General features: G+C 49.2%; 3 protein-coding genes across 8 annotated transcripts in view; 1 reads left to right on the plus strand and 2 right to left on the minus strand.

Annotated features, from left to right (window-relative positions):
• Positions 1-17,773, minus strand: LOC140460482 (uncharacterized). 3 transcript variants are annotated; one of them, XM_072555028.1, is made up of 2 exons: positions 17,453-17,773; positions 1-2,447 (listed from the first exon to the last, which is right to left on the minus strand). In XM_072555028.1, exon 2 carries the CDS (start codon positions 2,345-2,347, stop codon positions 1,394-1,396), a length of 954 nt encoding a protein of 317 aa, XP_072411129.1. In that variant the 5' UTR covers positions 2,348-2,447; positions 17,453-17,773; the 3' UTR covers positions 1-1,393. The 3 variants fall into 3 exon arrangements, with proteins under 3 accessions (XP_072411129.1, XP_072411130.1, XP_072411131.1); XM_072555029.1 differs by lacking the exon at positions 17,453-17,773 and adding an exon at positions 4,549-4,608; XM_072555030.1 differs by lacking the exon at positions 17,453-17,773 and adding an exon at positions 3,021-3,918.
• LOC140460487 (uncharacterized) overlaps positions 8,625-20,487 on the minus strand; it is a 20,942-nt gene continuing 9,079 nt past the window's right edge. For all 4 annotated transcript variants that reach the window (XM_072555038.1, XM_072555039.1, XM_072555040.1 and 1 more), the window contains one exon: positions 8,625-18,545. In XM_072555038.1, coding sequence (XP_072411139.1) covers positions 17,789-18,448 — 660 coding nt within the window. In that variant the 5' untranslated portion in view covers positions 18,449-18,545 and the 3' untranslated portion in view covers positions 8,625-17,788. The remainder of the gene's footprint in view (positions 18,546-20,487) is intronic.
• Positions 8,671-20,487, plus strand: part of LOC140460089 (uncharacterized) — a 20,366-nt gene continuing 8,549 nt past the window's right edge. The window contains exon 1 of the mRNA XM_072554490.1: positions 8,671-8,813. Coding sequence (XP_072410591.1) covers positions 8,735-8,813 — 79 coding nt within the window. The 5' untranslated portion in view covers positions 8,671-8,734. The remainder of the gene's footprint in view (positions 8,814-20,487) is intronic.

Here is a 20,487-nt window from a genome sequence, read left to right on the forward strand (position 1 = left end):
TCAACCTGTCGGACCGTAACCTGGAGTTTGTGTCAGATTTTTAAGATTTTAACAAGCATCTTTTGGAATGATAAGCGTTTTACACCACGTGATTCCTCTCACCCCACTTTCCAGTACTTGGCCTGTAGCTTTGTTGTGCTACAGCACTTCAACCGATCATCTAAATACCAATTAAATGTTGACCTGATTTCTGCCCCTACCATCCTTTCAGGTAGCAAGTTCCAGATACAGAGGAATCTTGATGATCCAGCATTCGATTAACCAAATTTCACATTCGCCGAACGAGATCACAAGCTTCCGATGCTTGGCTAACTTATGTGATCGGGCATTCAATTAACCGCACGAAATACTCACCGCCCGTGTCCTTCAGATAATCGAGGTTCCTCTCTACACACATCCCACCGGTTACAAAATTCTTCCCTTAAATCTCCTGCCCTTTACCATAAATCTATGCCCCGGTTATTGATCCTTTGACTAACTGGGAAAGTTCCTTCCTATGAACCCCATCCCGGATCTGACCCACTGCAATCAGGAAAGGGGAGTTAGAGAAAACAAAACGAGGAAATGGAGAAACTGGCAGGTTTGGCAGCCCCTCTGAAGAGAGACCAGAATTCACGTTTCAAATCCGATGATTCTTCAGTCCCAAGCAAACGTCACGTTGCTAACAGTGATCTCTCTCGACCAGGGGCTACCAAATTTGCCGAGTTTCTCCAACACTTTGTTTTTATTTTAGATTTCCACCAATTTGCAGTATTTTGCTTTTGCAAAGTCAGCTGCTATTTTAGCGAGGGAGAAAGCGAGGACTGCAGACGCTGGGGGATCAGAATCGAGAGTGTGGGGCTGGAAACGCACAGCAGGTCAGGCAGCATCTGAGGAGCAGCAGAATCGACGTTTCGGGCAAAGGCCCTTCACCAGGAATGAGATCTGTTTCGGCCAGCCTGGGGAATTTAAACGGGCAGCAATTAATTGGGACGAGGATCACAGGAGCAAAAGGCTGGTCACAATGAACTCTGCCAGGGCATGACTGGAGATAGGAGAGAAAATAGAGACGGATGGGAATTCAGGGCTCAGGCAAGGAGGAATTTCGGAGACCGTTTGGTCTGTGGGAAAGGGAAGTAGCAGGGACAGCTGACTGGGTTGTCTCAATCTCTGGTAAGGAACCTTTCCTAGCTCCTCACACTTGTTGGACAGGGGGGAAAGGAAACACTTTCAAACAGAACTAACTTGTGCTCAAGGTATTAAAAAGCCTTAGCACATAATTTAATGGAAGGCTGAATTTGCATTTTGTCCAGAATACTAACACCTACAGCCAGGTTGAAAGTCATTAGTATCAGATTCCAGTGAAGACAGTTCAGTCCAAGCTGGGATAAACAGCAAAACGCCAACGGTGCAGTTACTTGTGGACTCGCTGGTGACTCTGGAGGTTGGATGAGTTAATGAATCCCTTCCCACACTTGGAGCAGCTGAACGGTCTCTCCCCGGTGTGAATTCGTTGGTGTTGGAGTAGGTGGGATGACTGAGTGAATTCCTTCCCGCACTCGGAGCAGGAGAAAGGCCTTTCCCCAGTGTGGACTCGTTGGTGGACAGTCAGCTCAGACGATCGCTTGAACCCAGTCCCACAGTGGGAGCACCGAAACGGTCTCTCATCCGTGTGGACGCGTTGATGGCGCACCAACTCCCCGGAACTTTTATAGCACTTGCCACAATGCGGGCAGGTAAAGGGTCTCTCGTCGCTGTGGACCCGTTGGTGTCTGAGCAGATTGGATAGCTGAGTGAATCCTTTCCCACACTCCCTGCAGGTGAATGGTCTCTCCTCGGTGTGGACTCGCTGGTGGGTCAGCAGGTGGGACGAATTAATGAATCCTTTCCCACACTTGGAGCAGATGAACGGCCTCTCCCCGGTGTGAACCCGCTGGTGTACAGTGAGGTCAGATGATTGCCTGAAGCCAGTCCCACAGTGAGAGCACCTGTATGGTTTCTTGTCAGTGTGAACGCGTTGGTGGGACATCAGTTGCTTGGAACTCTTGAAGCACTTCCCACAGTCAGAGCATTTAAAAGGCCTGTTGTCAGTGTGAACCCTCTGGTGCGTCAGCAGGTGAGACAACTGAATGAATCCCTTCCCACACTCTGAGCAGATAAATGGCCTCTCCCTTGTGTGACTGCGTCGATGAGCTTCCAGTTGAGAGGGATACTTAAATCCCTTGCCACAGTCCCCACAATGCCACAGTTTCTCTTCACTATGAAGAACTCCATGTCTTGACAGACTAGATGATTGGCTGAATCCTTGTCCAGCCCCAGAACTGGTGTAAGGGTTCTCCTCACTGGTAATGGTACCTCTTCCTTCCATGTTCAGAATCCAGGTCCCGATGAATTAAACTACTCAGGGAGCTCTTGGCACAATGTCCAGTTTGAGCCTTGTTCCTCAGAAATGACCCTTCACAAATGCCCTGTAAAATGAAGGTAACACAGTAAAACGTGACCGTGAAAGCGGTTAAGCCACAAACACATCAGGCTGATTCACTAATGTCACTCAAAGGTGGGAACCCGGCATCTAGTCTGGGACTAGACGAGATGTGAACCTTTCTGTAGGCAGGGAAGAGATAGTGAGAAAGAAGATAGCTTTATCCAAACTGCAACTCGACCAGACGTACAATGGAATCTCCCAAGCCCCAAAAGTCTCGAACAAGAGCAGTCGGGCCATAGGAAACCCAGCACCTCCAAACACACACACTGGAGATCATACCAGAAATGTGGTTCAATAGGTAGGTACAGATTTAGTTGATTGTGGCCACAGTGATACTTTTTCAATCCTACAACAGAGGCAGAATTTCATACCCTGGGAATTGTTTCATTTTACTTTGTATCACTTACTCATCAAAAAAAGAGCCCTTTTTCAGGCTGCGGTTAAAGTTTTGAACGTTGAAACCGATCAGAGGTTTCTTTGGGCTAATTGTAATCGATGCGCTGTATTCACTGCTCGCAACCGAATCTACTTTACACTGCTAGCGGGAGTCACTTGCCATTTTTAATTCTCCACTCACTCCCACGCTGACTTCTGTCCTTCGCCTCCAGCACTGTTTCACCGGGAGCTCGAAGAAAAGCAGCTGATTTGTTGATTCAACGCTTTACCCAACGTTTCATGGATTTTCCAAAACCCATCGCTGTCAGTGCAGGGCAGAAATTCCAAACAGACAAACAACTCATCTGGTTTGATTTTGCCGTGTATAAATCCTCCCCCTTTTTTTCTCATTCACTGGACTAAGGTGTTGCTGGCTTGGCCAGCATTTATCGCCCAGAGGGCAGTTAAGAGTTAACCACATTGCTGAGGGCTTGGGAGTCACACATAGGCCAGACCAGGTAAGGGTGGCAGTTTCCCTCCCAAAAGGGCATTAGTGAACGAGGTGGATTCATGCTCATCGTTAAGACCCTCAATTTGTTTTTCACTGAATGCAAATTCCACCCTCTGCCGTGGCAAGGTTCGAACCCAGGTCCCCAGACTGTTATCCTGGATCTCTGGATTAACAGTCCACCAATAATACCACGAAGGCACCAACTCCACACAGGGTGGACTATCCCCTACACATGGGGTTGACCAACCCAGCCCGTCCCCACAAGGGCAGCCCATTGCCACTGGGTCACCGTCTTCCCATGAGGTCATTGCCTCCCCATTGGCCGACTGCCTTCCCATGAGGTCATTGCCTCCCCATTGGGCGACTGCCTTCCTATGAGGTCATTGCCTCCCCATTGGGCGACTGCCTTCCTATGAGGTCATTGCCTCACCCTTGGGCGACTGCCTTCCTATGAGGTCATTGCCTCCCCATTGGGCGACTGCCTTCCTATGAGGTCATTGCCTCCCCCTTGGGCGACTGCCTTCCTATGAGGTCATTGCCTCCCCCTTGGGCGACTGCCTTCCTATGAGGTCATTGCCTCACCCTTGGGCGACTGCCTTCCTATGAGGTCATTGCCTCCCCCTTGGGCGACTGCCTTCCTATGAGGTCATTGCCTCACCCTTGGGCGACTGCCTTCCTATGAGGTCATTGCCTCCCCCTTGGGCGACTGCCTTCCTATGAGGTCATTGCTTCCCCATTGGGCGACTGCCTTCCTATGAGGTCATTGCTTCCCCATTGGGCGACTGCCTTCCTATGAGGTCATTGCTTCCCCATTGGGCGACTGCCTTCCTATGAGGTCATTGCCTCCCCATTGGGCGACTGCCTTCCTATGAGGTCATTGCCTCCCCATTGGGCGACTGCCTTCCTATGAGGTCATTGTCTCTCTGACATCACGGAGAAGAGCACGCATGCGCCCTGCGACAACAGCGGCCGCCCCCCTCGGTGGGGGAGGGGAGGGGGGGGCTCATTCCTCAGTTGCCTCCCAATAAAAATGGCGACGACGGTAAGCGGGCCAGTTCGGCCGGTCGCCTCTTTCCTTTCGCAGCAAGCGCAGAACCGATACGGATCCGGCAGCCTTCCCACGGTGCGGTAATGACACCTCCCCCCCCCTCCCCCAAGGCCGGCACCACCTCCGTTTCCCTCCCGCTTCCCCACTCACGGGGCCGCCCTGTATCCTCCTCGACCTTCCGCTCCGCCGTCCGCCCCTCGACGTCATCGCGTCACGCCGTCCCCACCCCCGGCCCGTGACGTCGGACGGCCAGCCCCGCCCTCATGAGCTGTCATCCCACCAGCCCCCCTCCAAGCGCGCCCTTTCCATTGGTCGGCGTCACCGCCAATCAGCCGGACCCCATTGTGACCAAACAAAAAGAACTCTGTGGGACCTGCATGTGTCCGCCCCCACATTGAACCATCAACTCATGGCTCATCTGATAAACCCTCCACTCACTTTCCTTGGCACACAGTCTGAGAGACTTCAAGGTATCTATCTAGGGAGAATCCCTACAGTGCAAGAAACAGGCCCTTCAGCCCAACAAGTCCATACTGACCCTCAGCAGTCACCCAGCCAGAGCCATTCCCCTACCCTCTCATCCCTGATTAAGGCACCTCACCTACACATCCCTGGATGCTATGGGCAGGTTAGCACGGCCAATTCACCCTGACCTGTACACGCACAGGTCAGGTGAATTGGCCATGCTAAATCGCCCGTAGTGTTAGGTGAAGGGGTAAATGTAAGGGAATGGGTCTGGGTGGGCTGCGCTTCGGAGGGTCGGTGTGGACTTGTTGGGCTGAAGGGCCTGTTTCCACACTGTAAGGAATCTAATCTAATCTTTGGACTGTGGGAGGAAGATAGAGCACCCAGTGGAAACCCACCCAGACACAGGGAGCATGTGCAGTCTCCCGAGGCTGGAATTGAACCCGGGTGCTGGAGATCAGAGTCGAAGAGTATGGCGCTGGAAGAACACAGCCGGTCAGGCAGCATCCGAGAAGCAGCTTATGCCCGAAACGTCGACTCTCCTGCTCCTCGGATGCTGCCTGACGGACAGTGCTTTTCCAACACCATACTCTTTGACTTATATCTATCTGTAGTTTGGTGAGTGGAGGCGAGGTTGTGATCAAGGGGACAGTAGAAGGAGGTGTCCGCGTGTATGCGAGTACACACCTGATGAAGAGCTTATGCTCGAAACGTCAATTCTCCTGCTCTGCGCATGTTGCCTGATTGGCCATGCTTTTGCAGCACCACACTCTCGCCTCTGGTCTCTGGCATCTGCAGTTGTCACTTTCTCCTGGCTCAGTGTTCAGTGGTTAGCACTGCTGCCTCACAGTGCTAAGGACCTGGGTTCGATTCCAGCCTTGGCTGACTGTGTGGTGCTTGCACATTTTCCCCACCTGCATTGTTTCTTCCAGGTGCTCCGGTTTCCTCCCACAATCCAAAGATGTGAGGGCTAGATGAATTGGCCATGCTAAACTGCAGATATTGTTCAGGGAATGGGTCTGGGAGGGTTACTCCTCAGAGGGTCGGTGTGAACCTGTTGGGCCGAAGGGCCTATTTCCACAACATAGGGATTCTATGATTCTGACGAGCTATCCTTCTTGATTTTGCTGTCCCAACTCTGGTCTCTTCTGGCTGCAGTAAGTCAAACATAGTTCTCAGCTCACAGTTGAACATTAAGGTCATGACCAAGCACTGGGTCATTGTGTGTGGTGTGTTCCTGTACAAGGAGAGGAACTATTTGAGTCATCATCCCAGTGAACCCACCCCTTGAGAGGTCTTCAAAAGGTCTGCTTCATAGTTTGTACAAATCTCTCCTCTCGGCCACTTGACACAGAGTGTGATACGGAGCTGATCTCATACATCTGGCTCCGTGATTTTCCAGCTTCTCCTCAAACACTTGCTCCACAAACGATTGACTACTGTCACTCAGGCCCTGTTCGGGGTTCCCAAACCTGGCAAATATTTCATCCTGTCAGTACCATTGTGGTTTTTGTGGCTGACGTCATGGTGGCCACCTTGGTGTGGGCATCCACAATCACCCAGGAACATCCTCTACCGGTCCCCCCAAAATCAAGTTGAATCCAGTGCCAGGGTGACTGAAGCCAGTCCCATGGGTGAAGCCGTCATTGGCACCTTCCGGATGTCATGTGCAGTATTTGCACAATCCGGTTTTCTCCTCAATCTGGCAGTCCACCTTCAGCACAAAAAGCAGCTCCTGGATATTTCGGATTGTGCCAGGAAGCCCTCGTTGCACTTATACTAGTGGTGTCTTTCCTCCACAAATCCGGACGACGGAAGTTTCTGCTTGAAAGTACATGCTTTATCAAGCAGACAACTGGTGAGAGATTCTCAATCTGACCAGAAGGAGTCATCCGTCTACTTGTGGTGACACCTCTTCACAAATCTACACACAAAGACAGTATTCTTTATAGGGCTAAAACAAAAGGTCTATCAGTCACATGGTTGACTGTCATTACGTTACACGACCTTACAAAACTCAGTGCATGTTGATATCCTGTGATAACTTGTGAATGGATTAGAGGGACTGATTATCACTTTCTTCATGATCATGTGTTGATGGGAAGAGAGTAAGGCAGAAGGGAGTTACATAGCTATGCTAATACGGAGGGGGAGCAAGATAATAGGAGCAGGAGGCAGTTTAACAGGGTTGTGGCCAAGGCGATCAGTGCTGTCTGGGAAGGACAGGATACCACTGTCTGGGAAGGACAGGATACCACTGTCTGGGAAGGACAGGATACCACTGTCTGAGGCTGTGTGTGGCTGCACTGGACTCCTTTTGTGGGATACAGTCAGCCTCCCCCCCCCTGCCCCGTACTGAGATGTTCTGTCTATTCTGTAAGAGCACAGACGTGGTATTGATACTGCAGCGAGTCTCTTTGGCAGTGAAATGTTTAACCCTTGAGCCCACAGTACGTCTTGAAAGAGAAGTAAAACATGGAACGGTTCCCTTTGTGGCTTTCTAACTTCCTCAATTCCTCTTCACAAGAGAGAAGGATAAAAAAACTCATTCCCCAGATTAAAAGCCACTTGATAAGGACAACTCCCAGCTCCTGGACAGGTAAAGTAGCCTTGACAAAGCATCCACATGACCCGGCTTCGCCAACGGTCGGTGTCTTGATTTAATCGGATTTAATCAGCTGACAGAACACATCGCTGCAGTGTTGACTGTATTCCTGTATCTGGATTAGTGGTGCTGGAAAAACACTGCAGTTCAGGCAGCATCCGAGGATCAGTAAAATCGATATTTCGGGCAAAAGCCCTTCATCAGGAATACCGTATTCCTGTATGCGGGCCAGAAGTGGAGGTGGCCTGTCAGCCGCACTGCTGCAAATCCCTACAGCATGGAAACAGGCCATTTGCTCCATCGACTCCAGACTGACTCCCCAAGAGAATGTCACTTGGTCCCAGCACTCCTGCATTTCCCATGGCTAGCCTGCATGTCTTTGGACAGTGGGAGGAAACCCAGGCATACACCGGGAGAACATATGAACTACACACAGTCACTCAAGACTAGAATCGCACCCAGGTCCCTGGCACAGTGAGGCAGCAGTGCCGACCACTGAGCCACCGTACCGCCCAGGGTATCTATAAGAAGTTTGAGAGAAGTGCAACAAACTTTCCTCTACTTTTCAGCAAGTGAGTGGCCCACATGGCTTGTGTGCTGGCTTTGAAAATTGAGCAACGTGCACGCCGTCCCACGGGGAGACAGCAGAATACGTAGGCAAAAGTGAGGACTGCAGATACTGGAAACCAGAGTTGAGATCAGAGTGGTGCTGGAAAAGCACAGCAGGTCAGGCAACATCTGAGCAGCAGGAAAAATCAACGTTTCGGGCAAAAGCCCTTCTTCAGGAATGGAGGCAGGAAGCCTCCAGAGTGGAGAGATAAGTGGGATAAGCAGTATGAGTATTTATGCAGGACAGTCACCACACTGTGCTCCAAGAAATTACCTCTGCTTCATGCATCAGAGTGCCATACAGTAATCATATTAAACAGAAAATGCTGGAGAAACCCATCTGGTCTGAGGGAAGCGAGTGAACTCCTCAATACCGAACAGGACGCCCAATCTTTCCTTTCCCATTTGAGCTTACTTCTCCTCCACCTTCATTAGCGACCTTGTTAAGAATGCGACACTCTCTTCGGCGATTGGCCGTGTCGTCCCGTTCCTCCTCCACCCCCCCCACCCACCCACCCCAGTCAAAGCAAAACGCTCAGAAACACAGTTTGGTTTTACCTCCTTCATCTTTATTCCAGGCCCTGGAGGGAGAGAGAATGATTGCCCACGTGCACAGGTACAGGAGTTCTCTGTCTTCTCTGGAACAGCAGTTTCTCAATGAACTATACAGTCATTTTACAGGGAGGAGCACTCCGATCAGGAAACATACACATCAATCGGGTGACCATTACAATCAGTGAGTATCAATAGTAACGATGAAGCCATCTGCTGTTACACAATGAATAACTGGCTTCACAGAATGAATACTTTTCACCATGTTAAACTGACCTCACATCCTGAATAGTACCTCATCTTGTTAAATGGCTCGACATAATGACTGCTTTTCCACCTTGTTAACCCATTACCCTATGCCTCCAGCACCCCATTGTTTACTGTACATTCTTATCTAATCTGAGTCATGCTCAGCTGAACATCTTGTCTAACAAAACTCAATTTAACCCTTTCCCTGCCTGCTCATACCCTATACACATTCTCAACAGTACCCAGCCAAGTCCCTGAGGCTCTGGTGTCAAGTACTATACACGTGTAAAGAAAGGGTGACTTGGTGACGGGATACTGCTCTCTGTGGAGGTTTCTCAGTGGCAACGAGACTGGGGTATGCTCCTGCAGACATTTGCTCACAACAGTTGTCTTTAGATTGGGACCAGTGTTTCTGGTAACATGCCATTATTTGGGAAACCTGATTTGTTCGATACTGCTGACAAAGTCTGGGCCCAGTATACAGAACAAATGTGATTTTCTTTGGACATTTGGGGCAGATGACAAGCAATGAGTAATTCCTCTGACAGCTCGTGGTTGTTAGGAGCCTACCGTTTCCTGAGGCACTAGATACTAAGATCTTTTAAGAGTTGACAGATTTAGTTCAGGAATATTCAAACCCCACTTCCCTAATTCTGAGAGGCCTTCAGTTTCACTCAGTGGTTTTACTAGAGAATGACAGGAATCCATGTCGGGATTTCTGATGAGGTTAAGAGACATGTGACCTTGGTTTAACCCCTCACAAACTGCTGAGGCACTGTTTGGTATGTGGAATTAACGGTGCAACCATTACAATCCACCTACTGGCCCAAGTGGACTTCAAGCAGGCACTACAGCTGGCTTTGTCATTTGAAAACGCAGGGGCCGTATGAGGAACTGTGTTTGCTGATGAAAGTGGACACCCCACCCTCGGGGGGTGGGGGGTGGGGGGGGGGGGGAGGGGGGACGGGACGGAGCTTGGGTGCTAACCACTTGAGTGAAGGCGATTGTGTAGCATCACTCTGGACATATCCTGAACAGAGCGACCCCAGGTCAGCCCACAGCAAAACCTCCAAAACAAAGCCAAGCCTTGACCTTTTCTTCGGGATCCAGGTCTGCAGGCCGTCGTAAATGTTGCTGGTATATAGACTTGAGACAGCAATAGAGTACCACTTGGCCTGAATTGCATGAGAGAACTCATAGGCAGCCAGTACCCAGGCAAGTGCTGGATAGCCCACCGCCATCTGGCTTGGAGCAGTGAAACTGTTGAGCAACATGCAAGTCAGAAGCAGTCACAACAAAAATCCGGTTAAATGGTCACCTGGTTCGAATGGAGGTTGATACTGACCCAGCTCAGTCACTGATTACAGAACCAACATGATACGGTGGCTCAGTGATTAGTGCGGCTGCCTCACAGCGCCGGGGACTCTGGTTCGATCCCAGCCTCGGGTGACTGTCCACGAGGAGTTTGCACACTCTCCCGGGGGTTTCCTCCCACAATCCAAAGATGTGCAGGTTAGGGTGGAATGGCCATGCTAAATTGCCCGTAGTGTACAGGGATGTGTAGGTTAGGGTGGATTGGCCGTGCTAAATTGCCCGTAGTGTACAGGGATGTGTAGGTTAGGTGCATCAGTCAGGGGGAAATGCAGAGTAATGGGTTTGGGTGGGATACTCTTCGGCGGGTCGGTGTGGACTTGTTGGGCCGAAGGGCCTGTTCCCACACTGTAGGGATTCTATGAAAACTACTCCAAAGCCAGTAAAGGGGAGCCTGAGCAGCAATCATCCTGTGCAGGTACAATAAAAACATACCTGAGACATAGAACATAGAACAATACAGTGCAGAACAGGCCCTTTGGCCCTCGATGCTGCGCCGACCTGTGAACTATTCTTAGCTCGTTCCCCCTCCACTTTCCCAACATCATCCATGTGCTTATCTAAGGATTGTTTAAATCTCCCTTTTGTGGCTGAGGTGACTACATTAGCAGGATGGGCATTCCACACCCTTACCACTCTCAGAGTAAAGTACCACTCTCTGATGTCTGTCTTAAATCTACCACCCCTCAATTTGTAGTTACGCCCCCCTCGTACACGCTGACGTCATCATCCTCGGAAGAAGACTGTCACTGTCTCCCCTCTCTAATCCTCTGATCATCTTGTATGTCTCTATCAAATCAGTTCATTAATGAAAGGGTGATTGTGCCACTAAAGGAATAAATACCAGGTGCAAGATATAGAATTCTAAATCCCTAAATAACTACCAGAACAACAGTTAGCTGTTTCATAATAAACCATTGCTTCCTAATTACTCTGCAATATTAAGCAAGAGTTTCCAGTTGGAGATTCTCCAACATAACTGTAGATGCATATAACCAAAACCTTTCTGCTTGTGTGTGAAAGTTAGTTAACTTTAGGAAGTACAGATACATAATCTTTTATACGAAACCCTCAGGGCTAGTTGGTTTTCGGAATTTTTTGGATTTCGGAAGAAGTGACAGTTCAGTGGTGAAATGAAATAAATCTTACTGAACAGCAGACACACCTGTGAGTATTACAGGCCCTGAGACAGAATTGAGGTCTGCCAGTGCTGGGCCACGCCAAGCCATGTCACAGCTGAGTGACGCGGGTGGCGTGGGTGTAGAGTTGGGTTAACAGTTTGCACGCCAATCAATGTTGTTACGGAGAAAGAAACCTCACGAGCAAGACATGGATTTCAGATCAAGGATGGTGTACCTGTACTCTCTCATTCACCTTGGACAAACTAGATTGTTCACGGCCAATAACTGCGGAGGACTAACAGTAGAAATCTAACCTTCACTAACCTCAGAATAGAAATAGCAATTAGTTACTACTAACTGTCTTGCATATTTTTACATATATGATGAGAACAATGGGAAACGTGAAGGGAATAATTGAAAGGAGTGCAGTGAATAAAAGAATTCAAACTGTCTTTAATGGGTAAGCCAGCCTGAAACAGATCTGAGGGCGTACAACCAGTGACCTTGGAATGTGAGTGAATAGGATGCATAGAAAGATCCCAAGGACGAGGGATTTATAGTACATGGTAAACACCGTGAGGTAACGGGAACCCGAGGTGGACCACGGGGATGCTCATCATTGACAAGGTGTTTTAGTGGATCGGGAGGGAAGGGCTGCAACCATCTTGGATGTGATCATTGTAATACAGAAATGTATAAAAATACTGCTTTTTCCTGTACGAGTTAGAGTGCGCCATTGATCTATCCTCTGATCTGAGCCAAAGATTAAACGATGAACTGCACTGGTACGTCAAGGCCAGATTCCGAAAAGATCCTTTGGCCCTCTCTCTGCTTTAACTGGTTTCTGTATGAATAAACTTCCACTTGCCCAGGTTCTGCCTACCCCCAGAGTCTTCATTCCCTTTGACAGGCCCAAGCAGAGAAAGATTCACAATCATAGAGACGTACAACATGGAAACAGACCCTTCGGTCCAACCCGTCCATCCCGTCCAGATATCCCAACCCAATCTAGTCCCACCTGCCAGCACCCGGCCCATATCCCTCCAAACCCTTCCTATTCATATACCCATCCAAATGCCTCTTAAATGTTGCAATTGTACCAGCCTCCACCACTTCCTCTGGCAGCTCATTCAATACCCGTACCACCCTCTGAGTGAAAAAGTTGCCCCTTAGGTCTCTTTTATATCTTTCCCCTCTCACCTTAAATCTATGCCCCTCTAGTTCTGGACTCGCCCGACCCCAGGGAAAAGACCTCGCCTATTTACCCTACCCACGCCCCTCATAATTTTGTAAACCTCTACAAGGTCATCCCTCAGCCTCCGATTCACTTTGATTGGCTCAACATGTTTCAGTGAGAAAATGGCTGCCTGAGGCAAGCCCGAATTAAATCCCGCAGGAAGGTTTAGGGACTATCAGAGGAGCCAAGGCCACCGTGCACATTGACCAGGAAGTCATTCCACCATTCAGCAAGGCCCTCCCAGTGCCATTGGCCCTTGGGGCAAAAGCAGAGGCAGAAATCAGGCAGCTGGAAAGTGAAGGAATCATCAAACTAGGAGAGTTTGAGAAATGGGCAGCACCGGTGGTACCATTTGTGAAGCCCAAATGGGTCCGTTTGTCTTTGTGAGAACTTTAAACAAATGGGAAATCAATTCTTGCAGCTGGATAAATCCCTCACACAGAGGACTTACAAGCAACGCTGGGGGGGGGGGGGGGGGGGGGGAGAAGGACGCTGTCCTTCACGAAACATGCTACAATTGATACCCCTAAGGGTTTGTACCAAATCACGAGACTGCTATTTGGAGTGTCATCAGTCAGCTATGAAGGAGAACATTTTACAGGGTCTACCCCAGGCCACCATGTCTTTGGATAACCTGCTAATAACTGGGAAGAGTATTTACACAACTATGATATGTTCCAGGCACCCCATGTGAGCTACTGAATCAACAAATCCAGGTTACATCCACTGGAAGATAAAATGAAAGGGGCCCTGGACTTTTGGCCTTTCCTTGGATTATAGAATCTGTACAGTGTGGAAGCAGGCCATTTGGCCTGTTGTGTCCACACTAATTCTCCAAACAGCATCCCACCCAGACCCACTGCCCCCCTCCCCACCACCCTACCCCTATAACCCCGCATTTCCCTTGGCTAACCTATCTAGACTGTACATCCCTGGACACTATGGGACGATTCAGCATGGCCAATCCTGCCAACCTGTGGACTGTGGGAGGAAACCCACACAGACAGGGGGAGAATGAGTAAACTCCACCCAGACAGTCAGCCGATGTGGGAACCAAACCCGGGTCCCTGATGCTGTGAGGCTGCTGATCTGTTGGAAGTTTGACCCATTTCAAACAAACAGACCGGTCGGGGGGCAGCTACTCTACATTCAGAGACAAGACCTTGCCTCCATCAGGAATGTTTAGTCATCCCTTTGACTGGTACTGTCACGGACAGATGGATTTGCAGCCGACAGGTGTCTGAGAGTGAGTTCAGGTATTTTTTTCTTTCCCTCCCCCACCCCCACCTTTTGATTCCGGGCTTTCACCGAAGAGGCTCTCTATCATGTTGACCAGTTGCTAACAGGACCAACCAGTTTCCTGCTTACACTCCACAGATTTGAAGTTCCCATGACAGGATCCATACTATAAAACCTATATCTGAGCAATGGGACAGGATCCATACTATAAAACCCATATCTGAGCAATGGGACAGGATCCATACTATAAAACCCATATCTGAACAATGGGACAGGATCCATACTATAAAACCCATATCTGAACAATGGGACAGGATCCATACTATAAAACCCATATCTGAACAATGGGACAGGATCCATACTATAAAACCCATATCTGAGCAATGGGGCAGGATCCATACTATAAAACCTATATCTGAGCAATGGGACAGGATCCATACTATAAAACCCATATCTGAGCAATGGGGCAGGATCCATACTATAAAACCTATATCTGAGCAATGGGGCAGGATCCATACTATAAAACCCATATCTGAGCAATGGGACAGGATCCATACTATAAAACATATCGGAGTAAAGTGATAACTCTGAAACATTTCTGACACACACTAGCCACAGTTACTCATCTTGTTTGGAATCACAGATTCCCTACAGTGTGGAAACAGACCCTTCAGCCCAACAAGTCCACACCGACCCTCCGAAGAGTAACCCACCCAGACCCATTCCCCTGTTACCCTACATTTACCCCTGACTAATGCACCTAACCTACACATCCACAAGGACACTTTGGGCAATTTAGCACGGCCAATTCACCACGGCCAATTCACCTTTGTGGGAGGAAACCGGAGCACTCGGAGGAAACTCACGCAGACATAGGGAGAATGTGCAGACATCACAAAGACAGTTGGGCCGAGGCTGGAATCGAACCTGGGCCCCAGGGCGCTGACAGGCAGCGGCGCTAACCACTGAGCCAGCGTGCTGCCCCCTGTTCATATTGGTTATCCAATATCCACAGCTAAACTGGTGCTTAAATCCTGTGTTCCACCATTTTATCTTTTGACTTTGAGGCTCATCAGCTCAATTCCAGCATTTGGCCAGCTCCTTTTTGTATTCCTTCAGGGGATGAGGCAAGCATGTGTTGCCCCTCTCTTACTGTCCAGAGGCCAGTTAAGAGTCAACTACATTGCTGTGGGTCTGGAGTCAAAACACAGGCCAGATCAGGCAAGGGTGGCTGTTTCCGCCCCCAAAAAGGGCATGACTGGATCAGACTGGTTTTTCCAATAATGGACAATGGATTCTTTGACTCTGGATTGCTGATCTTTTTAAAAAACTCAGATTCTACCGTGCTGTGACAGGATTCAAGCGCAGGCCCCCAGCACATTACCTAGGTCTCTGGATAAACAGTGCAGCGGTAACGCCACTATACCATCCACCCCACTGTGGGCCAAACAGTGGCAGACGCCATTTAATGTAGATAAATGTGAGGTTTTGCATTTTGGCAAGGCAAACCAGGTCAGGACTTACACAGTTATATGCTAGCACCCTGGCGAGTGTTGTTGAACGGCGAAACCTCCGAGTTCAGGTACATATAGTTCCTTGAACTGAGCTCACAGGTGGACAGGAGGACGAACTAGACTTTTGGCACGTTTGCCTTTATTGGTCAGAGCACTGAGCAGAGGAGTTGGGATGTCACGCTGCAGCTGTACGGGACAATCCGACAGGCCACTTTTGGAGTACTGCTTCCAGTTCCAGTCCCCCTGCTACGGGGGGGATGCTCCTACATTGGAAAGGGTGCAGAAAAGATTTACAAGGATGTCACCGGGAGGGCGTGAGTTAGGAGAGGCCGGATAGACTCGGGCATTTTTCCCTGGAGTGAAAGAGGCTGAGGGGTGACCCTATAGACATTTATAATATCATGAGAGGCATAGGTAAGACGATTTAGTAAAGATCTTTTCCCTAGGGTAGGGGAGTTGAAAACCAGAGGGTATTGGTTTAAGGTGAGAAGGGAAAGATTTAAAAGGGAGCCAAGAGGCAACTTTTTCACACAGAGGGTGCTGCGTGTATGGAATGAATTGCCAGGGAGAAAAGTGGTAGATACGGGTGCAGTTACAACATGTAAAAGACATGTGGACAGGTATGTGAATAGGAAAAGCTGAGGGAGATATGGGCTAAGTGCAGGGAAATGGGACGAGTTTAGTTTGGGAAACCTGCTTGGCAAGGATGAGTCGGACTGAAGGGTTTGATTAGATGAGATTCCCTACAGTGTGGAAAGAGGCCCTTCGGCCCAACCAGTCCCCACTGACCCTCCGAAGAGTAACCCACCCAGACCCATTTCCCTCTGACTAATGCACCAACACTATGGGGCAATTCAAAAAAACCGGAGCACCCGGAGGAAACCCACGCAGACACGGGGAGAATGTACAAACTCCACACAGACAGTCGCCCCCGAGGCTGGGATCGAACCTGGGCCCCTGCCGCTGTGAGGCAGCAGTGCTGACCACTGAGGCACGGTGCCTGCCCTTCGTTTCTGTCCTGTATGACCCTATGAATCCCTATAATGCTGCCACTGTTTCCCCTCCTCCTCTTGGGCAGCAGACCCATGCACGGCACCATGAGGCTGGCTACACTCGCTCTTCCCTGTAGTGATCTTCCTGAACAGTGTGCAAAACAGTATCTCCTTAGGAGGTCACAATGCACTCCCTCCCTCCCTTACCGCCTGGCGATCATCTGTGCCCTTGCCTGTTCAATTCACACCTATGATGTAGCCACCACAGTGGGTGTGCTAGCCCCAGGAATTTCTCTGCAGCTGCAGCTCTGAAATTAGCAACTAGCTACCACTTCTGCACATGGGGTCAACAGGGGCAACTGATTTGCCGCCCAACACAGGAGAAGCATATCATGTGTGTGAGATCGGATTTCTTCCAGTAACTATAATCATTCTGCTGATGTATGAACACTGTTCAGTTATGCTATCTACAATTTCATTCCTGTACTTTGCTTATATTAGATTAGCCTTGACTTTCACTTATTACAGTGTTGCTCATTTAATATCTTCTTCCATAAGAAATACCAGAAGCCAAATCAATTCGCCTCTTTCCTGTGCTGGACTGCTTTTCTTCATTTTCCCATTTATCAGCTCCCTAAAGGTGCAGCTATTGAACTAGGAATCCTTCCTCTCTGCTCAGTTGAATCGGAGCAGTACCACCCTTACAAGTCGCAATGCCGAGAAATGACCTACGAACCGTATTCAAGAAAAAAAACAACAAAATAAAATCTCTCTTCCCCTGTGCACAGAATTCAATGCACTGAACTTCCACGCGCACACACACACACACAGGCGCACACACACACACAGACAGACAGACACACACACACACAGACACACACACACAGGCTCTCTGGACGTAGTTTCTCCCAACTTCTTGTGTGAAGCATACTGACCGTCACTGAAAATGAGACAAAGAAATTTTGGGTGTTCCTTCCACTTGTTGGAGGTGAGGATGGAGAATACAGTGGAGACAGAGAGCCCTTTTGAAGAAACTAGTCTGCCTTCGAGATAACGATAATGGCTTGATGCACCATAGTTTGAACCAGAAACTGATTTACCTTATTTTGGTCCAAGCAGACGACTGAACTTGGTGGTGTTTCCAAACATCATCAGAAACAGACCCCAGGAAACACGGGCTTGGACTTGAATGTCGATAGCAAACTCTGACCCCTACAGTTACATGGTGTTTACCCAGTCCTGATGAACCAGAGAATCCCAATTCCCAAACCGTCTAGGTGGACAGTCTGCTTCCAGTGTTAATGCGTTGAGGTACAGCGAGTTGGCATCACTTCCAAAAGCTAACCTAGAAATAGGTACTTGTTCTCAACATTCCAACCGCAGCATCAGCACCTCTGATACAGCAGAGTCAGGCCAAATCATCCAACGGCCACAGTTCACGTCTTGGTTTGAGCAAGTGCAAAGTTGTTCAACTGTGGCTCTTGGTGAACCCGCTGGTGTATTAACAGTTTGGACGACCGAGTGAATCCCTTCCCACACACGGAGCAAGTGAACGGTCTCTCCCCGGTGTGAACCCGCTGGTGTATCAGCAAGTGGGTTGACTGAGTGAATCCCTTCCCACAGTCAGAGCAGGTGAACGGTTTCTCCCCGGTGTGAATTCGCTGGTGTTCCAGCAGTTTGGAAGAATGCGTGAATCCTTTTCCGCACTCCGAACAGATGAACGGTCTCTCCCCGGTGTGCACCCGCTGGTGGAGCAGCAGATGGGTCGACTGAGTGAACCCCTTCCCACACACCGAGCAGGTGAACGGTCTCTCTCCAGTGTGCACTCGCTGGTGGGTCAGCAGGTGGGATGACTGAGTGAACCCTCTCCCACACTCCGAGCAGGTGAATGGCTTCACTCCGCTATGGATTCGCAGGTGCCTCAGCAGGCTGGAGGACCACGTGAATCCCTTTCCACACTGGGGGCACTTGAATGGTTTCTCCCCAGTGTGAACGCGCTGGTGTGCTGATAGGTAAGATGAATCAGCAAAGCTTCTCCCACACACGGAACACGTGCACGGTTGCTCTACGTCGGAAACGGCGCTGTTTCCTTCCATGTTCGAAATTCCAGTTACGCCGAGTTGGGTGACTCGATCACCACATCGGTTTGAGTTGTCTGACCGCAAATCCGAACCCTCTAATACCCTGTGAAAACTGTTTGAAACAGGGGGGGGGAAAGAAATATCAGAGAAGGCACACAAAAGAAAGTTGGGAAATTGAGCAAATGAAGCCAGTAATTTTGTGGGGGGGAGCACTGGGAAAAAGTCATCATGAGAGCTGCTACACTGTCACAAGAATCCAGCTGGTTCCCTTCAGTTGCTGCCAGGTCTGGTCCTATGGGAAATTCAGACTGCTATTCAGGTGGTTGGGGTGGGGTGGGGGGGAAGCCAAAGTAATTTGGGAGAGACGGAGCGAAGGATTTTGTATTCTCAACAACTTCAGCACAACATCTGCATCCAATCCACACCTACCTGAGACTCTGGCCTCTATGGGAGAAAAAGCAGGAAGAGAGAGGCACGTGGTAAAGGACTTTAACCCGATCAGAACTTTAACAGAATCTCTGAAACCACTTCCAAACCTCCATTACCTCGAGGTCCAGGGTACCAGGCGTATGTGGTAGCCCACAAACCTACCAACACACTTAAACAGTGACTAATGAACCAAAAGGTTCCGTTAGATACTACCAGCAAAACTAATGTCATTTACAAGATACCGTAAAAAAAACTAGCAGGACACTTGTCACCAGGGATACATGAACACCAACTGGCCACCAAAAGAGTCGACACACTGTCACTAGTTTCTATACATACAGACAAAGGAGGACACCACTTTGACTGGGACAACACACATATCCGAGGACAGGCCAAACAAGAATTCTTAGAGGCCTGGCATTCTCACCAAAACTCCCATCAATAAACACATCGATAATCGACCCTATCTACCTCCCCCTGAGAAAAAGAACCGGAAATGACATCACCCACCTTGAGAAACCAAGACCTATCAACAGAGAGTTTATTATAAACAAACAGTGCTTCACCAGAGAGTCTCCCTGATGACGTTACCTAGCCATGGTGACGAAACGTCTGAAAACAAACCTTCCAGCTCAGCGAGCTGACTTACATATATGTATGTGAACACTATCACCTTTCAGTCACACACTATCCCGACACCCAGTAACGCATGAGCAGAAACTTGCTCTGTTTCAGTATTTATGAAGACTGAAAGCACTGTCTTAACTCCCTCCCTACTGACTCCAGCCCCCTCTCTGGTAATGGTGTGGAACTGAACAGGCTGCTCACCAACTCTCGCGAAATATTTCCGACCACATATCCCCATCGTCACCAAGACCACCGATTTCCACCTCAGTAAAACCACCCAAATCCACCCTAGTCTCAGCTCATTGGCTGTGAAAACTCTCATCCATTTCTTTGTTATCTCTATCCTAACAGATTCCAGGCTGTCCACCACAATAACAACGTCACTCTCGCCCTGAGATTACACAAAACCCTTCTACCTGTGCGTAGCTGGTAGTACAGCAGCACACAGTTCTCATTTAAAACACTGTAGGCAGAAGTAACAGTGAAATTGTGCAATTCTGGTCTCCTTCCTATCAGAAGGATGTTGTGAAACTTGAAAGAGTTCAGAAAAGATTTACAGGGATGTTGCCAGGGTTAGAGGGTTTGAGATGCCGGGAGAGGCTTCTGAATAGGCTGGGGCTGTTTTCCCTGGAGAGTCAGAGGCTGAGGGGTGAACCGATAGTGGTTTATAAAATCATGAGGAGCTTGGATAGGTAAACAGACAAAGTCTTTTCCCTGGGGTGGGAGAGTCCAGAACTAGAGGGCATAGGTTTAGGGTGAGAGGGGAAAGATATGAGAGAGACCTAAGGGGCAACTTTTTCACTCAGAGGGTGGTACGTGTGTGGAATGAGTTGCCAGAGGAAGTGGTGGAGGCTGGTACAATTGCAACATTTAAGAGGCATTTAGATGGGTACATGAATAGGAAGGGTTTGGAGGGATATGGGCCGGGCGCTGGCAAATGGGATTAGATTACGTTGGGATATCTGGTCGGCATGGATGGGTTGGATTGAAGGGTCTGT

This window comes from Chiloscyllium punctatum, chromosome 36, assembly GCF_047496795.1.
Source record: "Chiloscyllium punctatum isolate Juve2018m chromosome 36, sChiPun1.3, whole genome shotgun sequence".
Taxonomy (NCBI): domain Eukaryota; kingdom Metazoa; phylum Chordata; class Chondrichthyes; order Orectolobiformes; family Hemiscylliidae; genus Chiloscyllium; species Chiloscyllium punctatum.